Here is a 15,729-nt window from a genome sequence, read left to right as displayed (position 1 = left end):
TCCATCTCATGATAGCAGTAAACCAACTAGGGAGTGTATTTGAAAGTCATACCATTACTGAAGTGCTTTAAATCCCTTGGCCTTTGGTCTTGTGCTTTATAAAGCACTTTGAGTTATGCTATAATTGCCCAGAAACACACTGCCTGTCATGCTTAAAGGTACATTTTTCAGGGTTGGCAGCCCTACAATTTGATTTACCTTACTAAAATGATTTTCCAAAATGGTCTAATTTTTAAAGTTCCTGTGTTCCCAACTTCCATGATTTTATCATCACTATAGTGATGTTTTTCTCAAAGCCCAAGCGCCCAGATTCATGAGAATCTCAGCTTTCATTGAAAAAGTAAGTTTCTAGCTCTCATGTTTACATAGACAAGCTTGAAAATGTGACCCAGGTGCAGCTTAAAAGATCAGAAACTAGAAGACAAACACAATGAGCCCAACATTTGTAATCAACCCTTCCCCCCAACAACAGCAACAAAAACAACCTCAGGATTTTTGCATGAGTGGGTGTGGCAATACTGAAGTTCATGGATTTTTGCATGAGTGGGTGTGGCAATACTGAAGTTCATGTAATTCTTTATTGGTGTACTTTCTATATATGTATTTAAGAAAATCAATTCCAAAAGCCTCACTTACATGCAAGGCTATGAAAACAACCTGCTACGGGGATGCAAGTGTGACAACAATTTATTTAGTGAGGAAACTTATGAACAATTATACACTATAAACAATTAAAAAATGCTTTTAAGAGCTATGAAAAATACCAGTGTTCTTTTTACATAAATGACTGTGCAATGTTTGGCTAATATAGCACTTTGTTTTGGGACTGTGTAATACATATTCACCTTACCCCAGCTGATAAATCTGAGATTTTGTTTTGTAAAACTACTCTCACATGCTATATTTTCCTAAATAAGAACCCAAACTACATAAAAAGGGAAACACCTAGAAACCCATATCATGAGTGAGGAAGAAACATTAATTATTTTTTATCACAGGGGTTTATAATGGACTGTATAAAGTTTCCTACTGTAATTGGTATATACATTCAACAGTTTTATTGTATGTCAGAGTACATAATTTTGCACAGCTGCTGGAGAGGCATTGCTGAACTTTCTTTTCCATGACAAACACCTATTAAGCAGTCAGCATAAACTCTTCTTGTTACAACCCCTGACATCACCCCCACAGCAAGCGGACACAGAACAGCAATTACTGAATTGCGTATGAAAATTATGGTTTTATTGTCTATACAACTGAAGGTTTAACTCTGACTCCTGCTCCAGTCAGCTCTGTTATAAAGAAGTAATTCTTTCGCAGAACAAATAAGCACAGTACATCATTGTAATCTAAGGAACAGGCACTATTTATGTATTGGAAAGACTTGTTCACAATAGTACTAGTCTAATGGTCCAGAAGCCACTACTTTAGCAGCTGTAGAGAAAGAAAGCGTGAATAACAAGATATTATACAGAATTGGATGTAGCCTTTGAGAATACAAATGGAATCACCCCTGTTGACACAACTGTCCTATCTGTTAGTTTAACAAGCACGATTGATAGGTAGGGACCATGTATTTAATGTTTATATAAGCATCTTCTCCACCATAGCGCTCAAAGGCTTCCAGTGTCTCTTGAATCAAATCTCCAATATTTTCACGCTTCTGCTGGCTGTAGTCAATACCATCTCCTGAATTAACTGGTTAATAAAAACAAAATACAACATTATGTTAGAGTTTTCCTTGTAGCTTTCTGAAAACATGACATAGCTAAATAGAATTGCTGGTCAATGACCATAACTTCACTGCAATTTTTATCCTGTGACATATAATGTTGCAGGATTTAAATATATGAAATTCTATCGATCCATTCATCATCCATCCATCCTTCCCATTGAAGTTGTCAATATGGTCTAAAATCTATTTGTAATGTGCCCATTATCTTAGTATCTCGGTGCTATTCTGGATTTTAAAAATACAGAAAACAAATTTTATTAACATCCACAGGCTTTGTCTCTGCAGATTCCCATAGCTAGCCAGTAACATCTTAAGACCATTACAGCTTTATTTCATAGTGATAGTTGGGACAAAACTCAATTGCCTGATATATAAATGCTTATCTCTGAAAAGCTAGGGTCTGTTGTGGTATGAAATCCTTAGTGGATGCTTTTTTGGGATTGTTCCATGCTAAACACCAGATCCATATGCCTACAGTGTTTCAGATTGTGGAGCTCAAAGAGGGGGTGTCACTTGGCCAAAGAGATATATTTGGAGCACAACGCACCACTCAATCTACTTCTACTCCCTGAAAAATGTGTTAAATTAAGTCAATGTCAAGAGGACACATTATTCTAGCCCATAGACAGAACAACTGTTGCAGCCTTCTCTAATATGGAGCAGGTTGAGACGTGGCTGTGATGTTTATTTGTGTATAAACAGCATATTAGCTAATGTAAAGAGCCCAGTGTAAACTGCTGCACAAAAGTTTTAAAGATGAAAAATAGTGATGGATAATTCTGCTCCCAGGGATTTTAAGAGAGATTTAAAGGGGAAAAATGTACTACAATTTGCCGGAAAACAGCACTTCGAAATCTCCAAAGATCTGACTCTCTCAGCATGAATATTCTCCAAAACGTACAACAACCATAACTTGGTAAGGACACTGGATGGCTTAGGGAATTGTCAGTGGGCTCTAGTCCAGCCAGGATACATAGTCTCTGGTAGTGGTTACTAGCTGATGCTTGTTTGGTGGTCCATGGGAAATTAGTTAGTGGCCTCACTCCAGTTATTAGTGGACAAGAATCTACATCGTAAAATTCAGCATCTCAAATAATACTATCTAGCCATTTTGTTGACAGGTTTAGCAAACAGGCCAAGGATACAATTATCAAGGACACTGAAACAACTTCTCACTGCTAGTGACAATGGTTCCTTTCAGGTCAGGACTAAGACACATTAAAAGGGTGGGCCAGATTTTACTGCTGTGGTATCTGCAGTGCCTGTTCTTCAGAGTGCAGATCTGCAAGGCCCCAATCCAGCAAGGCACTTAGCCACATGCTTAGTTTTAAGCACATTAATTCAATGGGACTACTCACGTATTTAAATTTAGGCATCATTCATGCTTAAGTGTTTTTTTGGATTTGGGTCCAAATGACTCCCAGAGCCGGATCTGGATTCTGGATTTCTGTCATTCTTACACAGAGAAACTGGTAAAAGTTTTGCCGCCCTGTACACATGCAGAGATCAGCTGAACAATGGTTATGTGAAAAATTATCCTAATGGTAAAAATTTGATCCTAGAGAACTGCTAACACTCTGTTACAGTTATATGTATAACATTTTATCAACCTTGTAAACTCTTATGCTTTATTTATTTATTTGCAAAATGTTGTATAAAATTATGGTATGTAAAGACAGGTATTCTCATCTGAAAGATATTATGATGATGGCTCCCTTTTAAAAAAAATCACCTCTCTCTATTTGATTACATTAGTGATTTCAGAACACATTTGTGACACCAGCATTCACTCCTATGGAAATGGCTATGATGTTCGAAATAATGGACTGTGCCATCATGTAGAAGACAGCAAGGTGGTATTGCAGCAGATTATTTTAATTTACACAAAATAGGTTGTCAATCAGCAATGGTAAGAAAGCAAGAAAGCATTACAAATCAAATGGTGTTTTGGTTAAATATGCTTTTAGCTAACCAAAAAAGGCCGTAGATTGATGGTAGCACTTCATCTATGAAGAGAGCAGTACTGCCAACATTCCTGACAGCGCTTGATGGTATTTGTGATTTCATTAGCTGCAGCAGGGGAAGCCCTGAACCGTGAACTTACGTCTCGGCAGATAAGTAAAGGAATTATCAATTTTCAAATTGTTTGCTAAAATCTGTAATTTTTAATCCTACATTCTCTCTGATAAGGAGCTTAAACAGCTTTCATATGTCTTTAAAAAGTCCATTCAAAATTCCATAATATTGAAGTAACAGTGATATATCACAAAGTGGGAGATCTGGATTAGGTCTCTGGAGGATGACTATGCACTTCAGTTGTGGTGGGGACAGGATTTATGTTCCAGCTGTTTCCTGTGCAGAAGAATTTGTAGAAGCATTCAATACTGGGAAAAGACGTGTAAAATATTTCCTACATTAAATGGCTTGGAGGTTTGATTAAAAGGTAGTGTTCTAGTGATTTCATCAACTAAAGCAGGTCTTGACAGGTAAAGGTTAGGGTTAGGCAATGATAAGGGAAATAGTATGCAAGGGATAGCTGAAGTAATGTGCAGACTATCATTACAAAAAAATTTCATCAGACATGCACAACCTGTGCAAGGTTCATATCCTCAAGACAGTCATTGTCCACTCTAATTTCAAGACATGGCTTATAAATGACAATACCAGAAAGGTTACTGCAGCATTGACGTCCTCTGCTAAGTACCACAATAGCCATCCTACATAGCTGTAGGAATTAGCAAATCTTTCAGACAAATAAAATAATGATTAACCTAACAGGACAATATCCACCCCAGCATTTGTCAACACTAGATGGATGAGCCAGACTGATTTCCTCAGCACACCTAAGGCTAAATATCTAGTCCATAATAATGATGAGTACTTGGAAAAAAATTGCTATCGAATTACAGCAGTCTCAGTATGCCCTTCTCCGGTTTAACTTTATTTCACTGTTAGCTTGTATATGGAGCCCATGTTGTCCGCCACAAAAATGCTGCATATGCGATGTGTGAACATGGATCTGATTCATGCTCTTTAAGAAGCTGTCTTTTGCAACACTAATCAACAAGAAGGAAGTGTTAGAAAGCACATCTGTTGTACTATGATGTCAAAGTGAAACGTCTGGCAGATTCAGCATGGATCAAGAAATCTTGTCCTTAGAGAAAATGTTGTTACTTGTATAGAACATGCATACTGAAGGAATATTAAGATTTCAGGTCTAGAAGACTGGAATTGGGAAAATATTTTTTAATTCCTTTCCTGGATCAAACAAATAGTTTCTCTGCCTCCTAACAGTATATGATATGTACAACAGTATATGATACTCAAAGGTGAACTGAAAGACCTGCTTTAGTTGATGAAATCAATAGAACAAAGACTAAAGAAGGAAAAGCAAAATCTCTCTCAAAGTGTTAAGGATTGAGTATATGAGGGCAGTTGCCATGTCGTGAGGAGAACCAATTTGTAAGATTCGATCTGATCTACTCTTATCTCTGGGAGTTCTTTAGAATCTTAAAGTATACTAGAAATTCTTTTAGTTTATTAGCGCTCTCTTTTGGCAGACCTGGTCTCCTTCTATTCAAGGTGTTTTAATCGGCTGGATGTGCTCAAGCACCTCTGTGTAAATCAATGGTACTAAAGCTTGCCATTGATAATGACTGTTTCTAAGGTCCTACTTCATGGATGACATGAATTAAAACTGGAATGGCTGTACAACCATAAAGGTAGAGAAGTCATAGCATTTGGAATATTACAACTTCCAACTTCCAGTAGTCTGGGAGCTGACATTGTCAACCTGGGTTTGATTTACTGCAAAGAAAATGGAGCCTGCTGAACCAGTTTCACACCAGACATGGAATTTGTGTTGCAGCAGAATTTTGGTGGCATTTTAGCGACAGTCCACTATGTCAGTGTGGGCAGTCACAAACCATGACACCAATTACTGAGGACTGCAAAATGACTCAACTTCCTGGAGGTCTTCATGCCTTGAATATCATTGATAAGGACACTGTGGCTTGGCTTGACTGGATTGCATATGCCAAATAAATAAAATCTATATTTGCGCATGACAGAAATAAACAGTTCCTTTAGCATACTGACAATAGTCTCCACTACATAAACGGAGTAATTCTGAAAGCAACTGCATATACCAAATGATCAGGCACAAAGTTAAAGTTAAAAAAAAAAAGTATGATTGTCTTTATCATTACTTTGCAGAGACCATAAAAAGGGACACCAACATGTTAATTTTTTTAATGTTCTGCTTTCCTTGTATTAAAAACACCTTTAATTATTCAAACTGAAAATATTTCACAAAGCTATGGGGCCAAATTCTACCCTCTAATTCCCAGAATTCCCACTGACTTCACCAGGAGCTGTAGTTGCATATCCAAAGGCAAAACTTGGTTGGCTAATTTACGTTTCACCATTGAGGCCAATCATTTATCTTTTACAATGCTACAGTATTTAGTTGCAAACACTGCAGGGGAAAGTTTAAATCTAAGGAGAAACCAGATATGTTTGCAATTAAACAAACACCAAAAACATACACACCCATGAAAACATTTTCTATTCCTCTAAAATGTATTTTAACAAAACCTTTATTTTGGGTCTAAATTTACTTGGTCTCTCTAGGTATTGTATCTGCTGATACCTTCCTAATTCTTACCCTCATTTTCTTGCTTTAACAATAGAAAGAACCTATATTTTGTGTTGTCTTCCATATGTGGCTAAATTTTAGTTTACTTCATAAATTAATATTTATTTTTAGAATAAATGTATCGTTTAGCTAAAAACAATTCTGATAGTCAACAACCTGGTGAAAGAATGGAAGAAGTAATCTGATTGGAAAGGAAACATTTGATTGACTTACGTTTTTAGTAAAGATGCAAGCCTATTGGAAATAGTTTTAACTACTTGTAAATTGCTGCTGTAAATTTTTTTTTTTTTTTAAATGAGCCAAGATAGCGGCTGTTATCACAGTTTTCCATTTCCAGGAAACGTTAGCAACATCAGATGCAATCCAGTCTAAGTCCAGCTTTTTTTTTTTTAATTGAGACACTAAAATGAAAACCAAATCACAGATTTTTCTGACAAATGTTATTAGCAAACATAGTCAACCAATAAAGGGGAAAAGGATATTCCTAAAATTATTTGTCTTTAAGTACTTACATTTCTCTAACAAACTTTAACTTTGAAGTCTGCCCATGTTTGTACTAGTGATCAATATCATAACAAATCAGTGTTAAATAATCTTAGATAAACAGCAGGCATGACAGGGGACAGAAGCATAAGGCAGAAACCTTAATGGCCTTGATGCACTGTTTACTGTTGCAAAATAATAAATTAGGTCACAAATCGTGCTTAAAGTGCAAAAAAGGTTGCACTATTTGTGCAGATCAGATGTTTTCCCAATTATTTTGGATATAACTGAGCTTGTACAAAGTATCTTTTGTTTGTAGAAAAAAAGTGTTTATGTGCAAAATGGGAGTGGATTTGCTAGCCATGAGCGGAAAATACATTTGATATTATTTGATGCTAAGTTCTGTTCCAACTGGAGCTCAACTAATGCAAAATTCATAATAACAATGTATAAACATACATAGACATGGAATAAGCATTATTTAGTTGATAAAGTAACAAAGTGACATAGCAGAAAGTCTAAAATATTGTAAGGATCATTGATTTTATTATAAACCATAATCACACAATAACCCATATTTAATAAAACCATATTAGTTCATACTTAAAATAAAGTTGCCGCATAATATGTCTCCTTCTTTAGGAAAGCTTTTGTTCATGTATTCAAAATGCTGAAAGGAGCAGGGTCCCAGGGCTGTACGAGTGGAAAGTTCAGTAATTCATGACTTAGTATTAATAAAACTTTAGGAGATGTTTGTATACCTGTCACCATCTGTTATGGAATATGTTTAATCTTCTTTAAACTTTCCTTTTACAAAAATGAATGTAAAGTTCAAGGCTCAATCCTGCATAACTTGCACGATTAAAAGCCTCTGACTTCAATGAGAGATTTGGAACTTCACTGACTGCAGAAGTGGGCCCAGTATTGTCATTATAATGTAACCAGAGAAAAAAGTTAAAGAAATAAATTGTTCCATGAGCATTAATCTGAGTTCCTGTAACAAAAATGAAGAAACTGCTAAGTGTGCCTAAAATCGCCTGTTTATCCCTTTTTTCCTGTTTCCTAATGAAGTGGACCTAAATGGAAACTTTAGGACAGTGAAGGGTGCTTAAAGATAGAGAAGGAGACGGGTGTGGAGGGATGTGCAGATTCTCTAAGACATATTTTGTGTATGTACAGAACTAGGATTGAACACTTGTACTTATGACGATTAGAGGATTGGAAGCTCAGGAAACTTAAGTGTGCTTATTTATTCTCAAGCTAGATATACAGTGCAGACAGTTGCAAGATGAGCTTCTTACAAATCTATAAGAATAACCTTAATCCTGACCTCTAAAGCAAAAAATATTTCATTCTTTATACTGATATCTCTTTGAAACAGAACTAGGCAAACTTTGTCACCTGAACCAATGTACATGAAGGTTAGAAGCGTATGACCCTCCCACGGGTTGAATTTGCATTCCTTTTATGAACAGTATGAGAGTCACAATGAATGAATGCTCACCAAAAGCCAGTTACTAAACATGCATTTTTCAGCAGAGAAAGCTTCCATTTGAACTGGTGGCAGCTATTCAAACAAAATGAAGTATGTATACGTTTTACATTATTGGCAGTAAGCCAACTGTACAATAAACTGACACATTATAATGCTGCGGTCTTTATTTACAGTGGAAGATGTGATGCAGCTAAAAGATGGAAGGAAGATTATTCACTTGTCATTAGCCTTCTCTGAGTACACTGTCTTTGCAGATGCACCATTTTTGTACTGTGAATACTGAAACCTTTTGAAAGCTGTAACGCCATGGGTAGCACACACATACCTTATCCAGAACCAAATGTTTTGACTGAGGCTATAAGAATCCTTGTTTCAAACTGGCCCCTCCCCAGTTATTTCTGCTTTGCAAAAGTCTCTCTGAAAGAACTTGCAGGAAGGTAGGTAGCTGGGAAGAGGCAAAGGGAGAAACACTCAGAACTTCAGTTATAGATGAAAGAAGAAAAGGAGTATTTGTGGCACCTTAGAGACTAACCAATTTATTTGAGCATAAGCTTTCGTGAGCTACAGCTCACTTCATCGGATGCATACTGTGTTTAAAACATCTTCTGTATTTTCCACAGTATGCATCCGATAAAGTGAGCTGTAGCTCACGAAAGCTTATGCCCAAATAAATTGGTTAGTCTCTAAGGTGCCACAAGTCCTCCTTTTCTTTTTGCGAATACAGACTAACACGGCTGTTACTCTGAAACCAGTTATAGATGAGTTACCTTCATTTCTTCTTTGAGATTATGTCCCCACTCTTTTGGGACTTAGTAGTTGTAACAGACCCAGGCGGAAGACTGAGGAGCACTTAGTTCAATAAAGACTGAACTCTCCAAATGAGCATCTGTTTTAGCACCAGTACTGACAGAATAATGTTGACTAAAACTGAGAGTTGAGCTCCTCACAGCAGCCTTACAGAAACAGGCAGGCTTTTCAACATGCTGTAGAAAATGACTTTCTTCTCATAGAATAAACACTGAGGATATCTGATTCTGGACCGATGTTTGGTTCTAGTTAGGTAGCAACTGTGAAAAAACAGGATGGGTGGGGGGTAATAGGTGCCTATATAAGAAAAAGTGCCCAAAAACGGGACTGTCCCTATAAAAATGGGACATCTGGTCACCCTAGTTCTAGTGGGTCTGAATTCAGAATATGCTCTAGTTAGAAATGGTTTTCCCTTCAGACTTCCCCGCAAAAGCAATGAATAAATCAAAGGAGATCGCTGAAAAGGCTTTGCCCTACCCAGATAGGTCAGAGTTCATTAAACGTTCAGTTAGTGCAATATTGCTTCCTCAGACAAGTCATGAGATTTTCGGAAACAAGATGAAGTTAATACACTGGTGTCAAGGTTCCTCCCCCACTCTGAACTCTAGGGTACAGATGTGGGGACCTGCATGAAAAACCTCCTAAGCTTATCTTTACCAGCTTAGGTCAAAACTTCCCCAAGGTACAAAATATTCCACCCGTTGTCCTTGGACTGGCCGCTACCACCACCAAACTAATACTGGTTACTGGGGAAGAGCTGTTTGGACACGTCCTTCCCCCCAAAATACTTCCCAAAACCTTGCACCCCACTTCCTGGACAAGGTTTGGTAAAAAGCCTCACCAATTTGCATAGGTGACCACAGACCCAAACCGTTGGATCTGAGAACAATGAAAAAGCATTCAGTTTTTTACAAGAAGACTTTTAATAAAAAATAGAAGTAAATAGAAATAAAGAAATCCCCCCTGTAAAATCAGGATGGTAGATATCTTACAGGGTAATTAGATTCAAAAACATAGAGAACCCCTCTAGGCAAAACCTTAAGTTACAAAAAAGATACACAGACAGAAATAGTTATTCTATTCAGCACAATTCTTTTCTCAGCCATTTAAAGAAATCATAATCTAACACATACCTAGCTAGATTACTTACTAAAAGTTCTAAGACTCCATTCCTGTTCTGTCCCTGGCAAGAGCAGCATACAGACAGACCCTTTGTTTCTCTCCCTCCTCCCAGCTTTTGAAAGTATCTTGTCTCCTCATTGGTCATTTTGGTCAGGTGCCAGCGAGGTTACCTTTAGCTCCTTAACCCTTTACAGGTGAGAGGAGCTTTCCCCTGGCCAGGAGGGATTTCAAAGGGGTTTACCCTTCCCTTTATATTTATGACAACTGGTTAAGGTGAAATTGTGAAATCCCTTTGGGAAGAAATCTGGAGTGGGAGTGCAGCACCGCCATGTCCTTGAGGAAGATTGTGAAAGATGGATTTGGAATGAATATCTGAATCTCACTCATTCACCCTCCACACTGATTTATTAGCCACGAACAATGTAACTTTCCGAGAGAGGTAGTATGGAGAACATTCCCCAACAGACACAAAGGGAAGTGATAAATCTTGGTTGTATTACATTTTATATTCTGTGACACTGGTGAAATTCATAGTGTGTAGATCTGGGATCTGCCAAGAGGAACCTCCTACAATATAGTTGTGATAGAAGGTTTTCCTAAAGGATATCACATGGAAATCTCATGCAGCAAAGCATGAGACCTAGCAGCACTAAAAATGACTTGATTGATCCTTGGGGTTGCAGTACTATTATTACCTTCCTGTCCGTGAATCTCTCTTCTAGGAAAAAAGCTGTAGATGAAGAAAGGGGGAGGGGGAGGGAGGGAGGGCGGTCCCTGAGTTTGTAAGAAATTGACTTCTCCTAGTTTGTGTGGCAGTTCAGACCTCTGAAGGGGAAGCAGGCTGTATGAAATAATGCTTGAAGAGACTGCACCTTGGTATGTAATCTTGCTGAACAGTGACGTGCTTGTATTCCATAGTGAGCAGCTATGTGCGAGGCTGCGACCATAATGTGAAGGAAATCCATTCTACCCAGCTGCTAATAAAAGCTGCTGCAGGAGCTGAGATAGGTGGTCTGTCGTGGGAGTACCAGCTCTGGAACTGTCCGCCACTTTGGATCTACCACTAAGAACCTCTCTGAGTCTGAAAAGCTGAGAACTAGATTGTGGCTGTTGGTAATAGCACTAGAAATTAAACTTTAGAAGCAGGGATATCCCATCATTCTGTGGAGAAGACCAAATGACATGTTCATTATAGTCTCTGGGCCAGCTCTACATGTCTACATTGAAAACAATGGGAGTTTTGTACAGAGAGAGAGTAGAATATGGCCCTTATGTAGGATTCCATCCCCTCCCCCCCATCTATCAAGAGCTTGGTACTGCCACTTAGGTCAGGCACTGGGCTTTAGATTTGGACCGAAGAGAGCAGAATTAGACATACAGTGTGGCAACACAGAGAAAATGTTTTTCTGGATACTTATGCAAGCCTTTATGTGATTAGTTCCTTTGCTACTTAATATAAAATCATCTCTTATTTTGTCATTTTTGTGATGGCATGATACTTTGTACAATGTGTTTTCAAAACTGTGCACCTAAAAATTTTCCATCGGGACTACAATGTAATGTTATTAAGTCACTTAATTTTTCCAAAACTCTAATGCAATTGTGTATAATCTGATAAATAAATATATAAATAAATAAAACTGGTTTACATAAAACCATAAAATCAGAAATTGCTAACATTTTCTTCTGAGAGATTGTTATTGTTAATACACTTTCCAATGTTTTAAGAGGAAAAATGTTTTCATATAAGCAAGCATAATTTTCCTATTTATTTTGTTAACTATTGTATTATTCTTTTTGTTCATTATTTTAAGATAATAGTATTGTTCTTCCAAAAATGTTATCTCATTATCTCCCTCCCCATTTAAAATTGTATTTTTGTAAAAAGCAATAGTAAAATATATTTACAGGAGAGGGAATAAAAAAGGGAGTTTCTGCTTTACTGTATCTATGCTATTATTCTATTGTTGGCAAGCAACTATTTGAGACAATTTTTACATTTGTAGAACTGGAATAACCGACAAGCATATCGTCCCCTATAGTCATATTTGTTTTCCACATCCAATGAATGTAATGTACACAGAAGGAAAAACTCCACTGCTTTTCTTTTGAACAGGGCATATGAGATGCACAGCGGGGCAAATTCTCTTCCTTTAGATCTACAGTACTTTACTGAAGTCTAGGGAGTTGCATGGTTGCAACAGCAAGCAAAACCTGACCCAGTGACTTACAAGTGAAATATTCCTGGCACTCTCTTGTACCTAATATATTTATTGTATATATTTTTGTCTAGAGGCTGAGCTAAAACCAAATTCTGGATTGGAACAGCCCCAAACTTGGGAAAAATCAAATCTGGATCTGAACGTTACTTCTCAGTTTAACTTCTGTCTTTACCTGCTGCGGATGTTCTGAGAGGGCAGGAAGTGAAGTAGTACTAGATGTGTAGTGGTTATCAGAGCCATCCTCCATAAGCAGGGCAGAATGATTTAGTGTGGATGCTGGGGAGAGCTTGGTGGGCTATATACTGCCAGTCCTTAAAAGAAAGCAGTGTACGCTCCCAGCTAGCATGTGATGCATAGTCTGGGAGTCTAAACCATGTCTCCTTGGGAGTACTGGGAGAGGCCAATTAGCATAGAATGGAAGTTCCCCACCTCATGCTTTCTTGAGTTCTAGCCATGTATCCTGACATACTGCTGTGCTAGGACCGAGGGACATGGGGTCAGAGGCTCTCTATGCAACCCTCAGCACATCCACACAGAACAGGGCAGAATACGACCCCTTTATGTTCTCTATAAATACGACTACAAGTTTATAAAGTTTGTCTTTACAATTTTAACCTCTGATTCATTGTTCTCAGATTCTATGCCTGTAACCTCTGAGCCTCAGAGAACCTTGAATCTGTTGACTGAAGCTGAAGATTATTTTATACATATGTGCACAGGTGCGGGAGACAAGAGAGAGAGATTGCTGGATGCTCCAAGTCAACTTGACTAGTCTAGAGATTTGTTACAAACAGCCAGGAAGACAGCTAACTTGCATTGTAGTGTACTGTCTGGTTGAATATTTGTCAGTTTACATGGTCTTATAATGAAGAATGAAAATAAAACGCTGTGAAGAAAATCTACTTTGGTGACTAAAAACATGCCTCCTTGCACACTGATGATCTTTGAGCATAGATATGCTTGGACTGTATTTAGTTTTACATTAGAACCAATGAAACAGCCATTTCCATGACCAGTTAGGTTTTTGTAAGTATGTGGTATCATAGCCTAGTTCAGGGATCAGCAACCTTTGGCACACGGCCCACCAGGGTAAGCCCCCTGGTGGGCCGGGCCGGTTTGTTTACCCACCGCGTCCACAGGTTTGGCCGATCGCAGCTCCCACTGGCCGCGGTTCGCCGTCCCAGGCCTATGGGGGCTCCAGGAAGCGGTGCCCAGCACATCCCTCGGCCTGCGCCTCTAAACAAACCTGCCCAGCCCGCCAGAGGGCTTACCCTGGTGGGCCGCATGCCAAAGGTTGCTGATCCCTGGTCTAGTTTAAAAGATGGCTTGGAAGAGGAAAATGAAAAGCATCCAAATGGGAGAGCTTTTAAAAGAAAGATCCTCTTACACTTTTCCTGAAATGTGTATTCTTCACTGCTTCACTTTGGGTTGTCAACCTCCTGGGAAGAGATGGAAAAGCGACACTTCACAGAATGCCCTCTCTGTCTCTCTCCAGTAGAGCACAGATGGCTGTTTCATCTTACAGTTTGTTTTATGATAAGGGAAGCCTTGCATTTAAAGGCCTGTGTCCCAACTCTGCAGATGCAGTGCTGAATTGGTTCCCCTGGAAACAATGGCTCTGGAGCGATTAATAGAAAGCACTACTTCAGAAAAGATTGTTGAGGATTTCCGGAATAGTGGGCCATAGCAGCTCATGTAGCATGGAGGCCTTTGAAGAAAATCTTTGAAAGTCATTTTAAAGAGGGAGGGATACACTATACTAGCTTCTCTCAATTCCTGTTAACATGATGAGCAACTGCAAATAATTCTCCATATATCACCAAAAGGCTGGGTCACTGAATACTGATTTATGGAGGATGCTTCCTGAATAATAATAATTATATATAAAACATTCAACATGCTAGCTTCTTTACTGACAAATAAAATAGACAGTCCTTGTACCAGAGCGTTTACAGTATAAATGTAGACATGACAGAGGAAGTGGCAAGCAACAAACAATGAGGGAAAATAGGGAGATGGGAAGCCAAAAGATGTAGTCATATGGTCACGCGGTTACTGAGCTTTGTTATAGGCATTTCTTGAAGGTTCTGATTTACACACCCACACATACACAGCGGTACAATGATAGTCTTGCCATATATATTTGGAACAGAGTCTCCATTATAATTTTAATTAAAAAATGTCAGTAAAGGAGCTCTACTAACCTTGGCAACTGTGTTTCTGGGCTGCGATCAGTAAACGTTGTGTTGATTTAGCTTTGTCTTGTAAAATATGGTTTAATTTTTATTTTACATGTGCCTATAACTTTTGATAGGCACATTGTGTAAATTAAAATAGGTATTTTGCAGGCACTGAAAATGCACAATTTTTACAAGATTTGCAATTTATCCTTTGCACCCCTAGGTCACTGCAGAAGGACTGTGACGCATTCATGGGCCACGATCACAGTCTGGCTGGCTCCCCTGTGTAGGGTGACCAGATGTCCCGATTTTATAGGGACAGTCCTGCTATTTGGGGCTTTGACTTATATAGGTGCCTATTCCCCCCCGCCCCCACCGTACACATACCCCTTGTTCCAACTGTTCACACTTGTTATCTGGTCACCCTACCCTTGTGGGTAGTCTCAGCTATGAGGCCAAGGAATGAGGCAAGTCCTTCCAGACCAGGGCTGATGTACACTGGCAAGCCATTTAGGGAAGTCTGCATTGCAGCTGCGTGTTTTGTGGCTAAACCCAAAGCTTTCTTTTCTAGTGTTGTAAATCCAGCACATTTTTTTGAGCAATTTATTAGTTTTAAAAGTGACACTTTCCTATGCTTGCAATTCCTTCTTCAGACCCACATTTAATGTGATCCTTAAAATAACTAAATTGGGATTAGCTAAAATCTTTATCTACAGGGAAGGCTGTATTAAAAACTTGGATTATGAGGAAATGGCAAATTGCTATCTGTTTCCTTCCCCCTCTATCCTCTCTAGCCTCCATCTCTATCCTCTCTTTTTAGACTGTGAGCTCCCTCGGGGAGAGGCTGTGCCTTCTTTTGTGTTTGTACAGCAACTAGCACATTGTGAGTGCTACCGGCAACAATAACTAACAGCAAAAATGAAATAAAACCAGAAAAGACCTCATCTGATATTGGCAAAATTAAAACATTTCCATCAATTTTTGAGAATAAAAAATCGAAGTTAATAATGAACTGGAAGAGAAGCCCT

The 15,729-nt window shown here is 38.4% G+C and overlaps 1 protein-coding gene across 6 annotated transcripts in view; it reads right to left on the bottom strand.

The window, feature by feature from the left end:
* Positions 1-681: 681 nt before the first annotated feature.
* PACRG (parkin coregulated) overlaps positions 682-15,729 on the bottom strand; it is a 496,005-nt gene continuing 480,957 nt past the window's right edge. For 5 of the 6 annotated variants that reach the window (XM_073337861.1, XM_073337862.1, XM_073337860.1 and 2 more), the window contains exon 6: positions 682-1,698. In XM_073337861.1, the coding sequence (XP_073193962.1) occupies positions 1,538-1,698 (161 nt within the window). In that variant the 3' untranslated portion in view covers positions 682-1,537. The remainder of the gene's footprint in view (positions 1,699-15,729) is intronic. The other variant, XM_073337863.1, reaches the window with a different exon arrangement.

This window comes from Lepidochelys kempii, chromosome 3 (assembly GCF_965140265.1).
Source record: "Lepidochelys kempii isolate rLepKem1 chromosome 3, rLepKem1.hap2, whole genome shotgun sequence".
NCBI lineage: Eukaryota > Metazoa > Chordata > Testudines > Cheloniidae > Lepidochelys > Lepidochelys kempii.
This window is presented reverse-complemented; position numbering and strand designations above follow the sequence as displayed.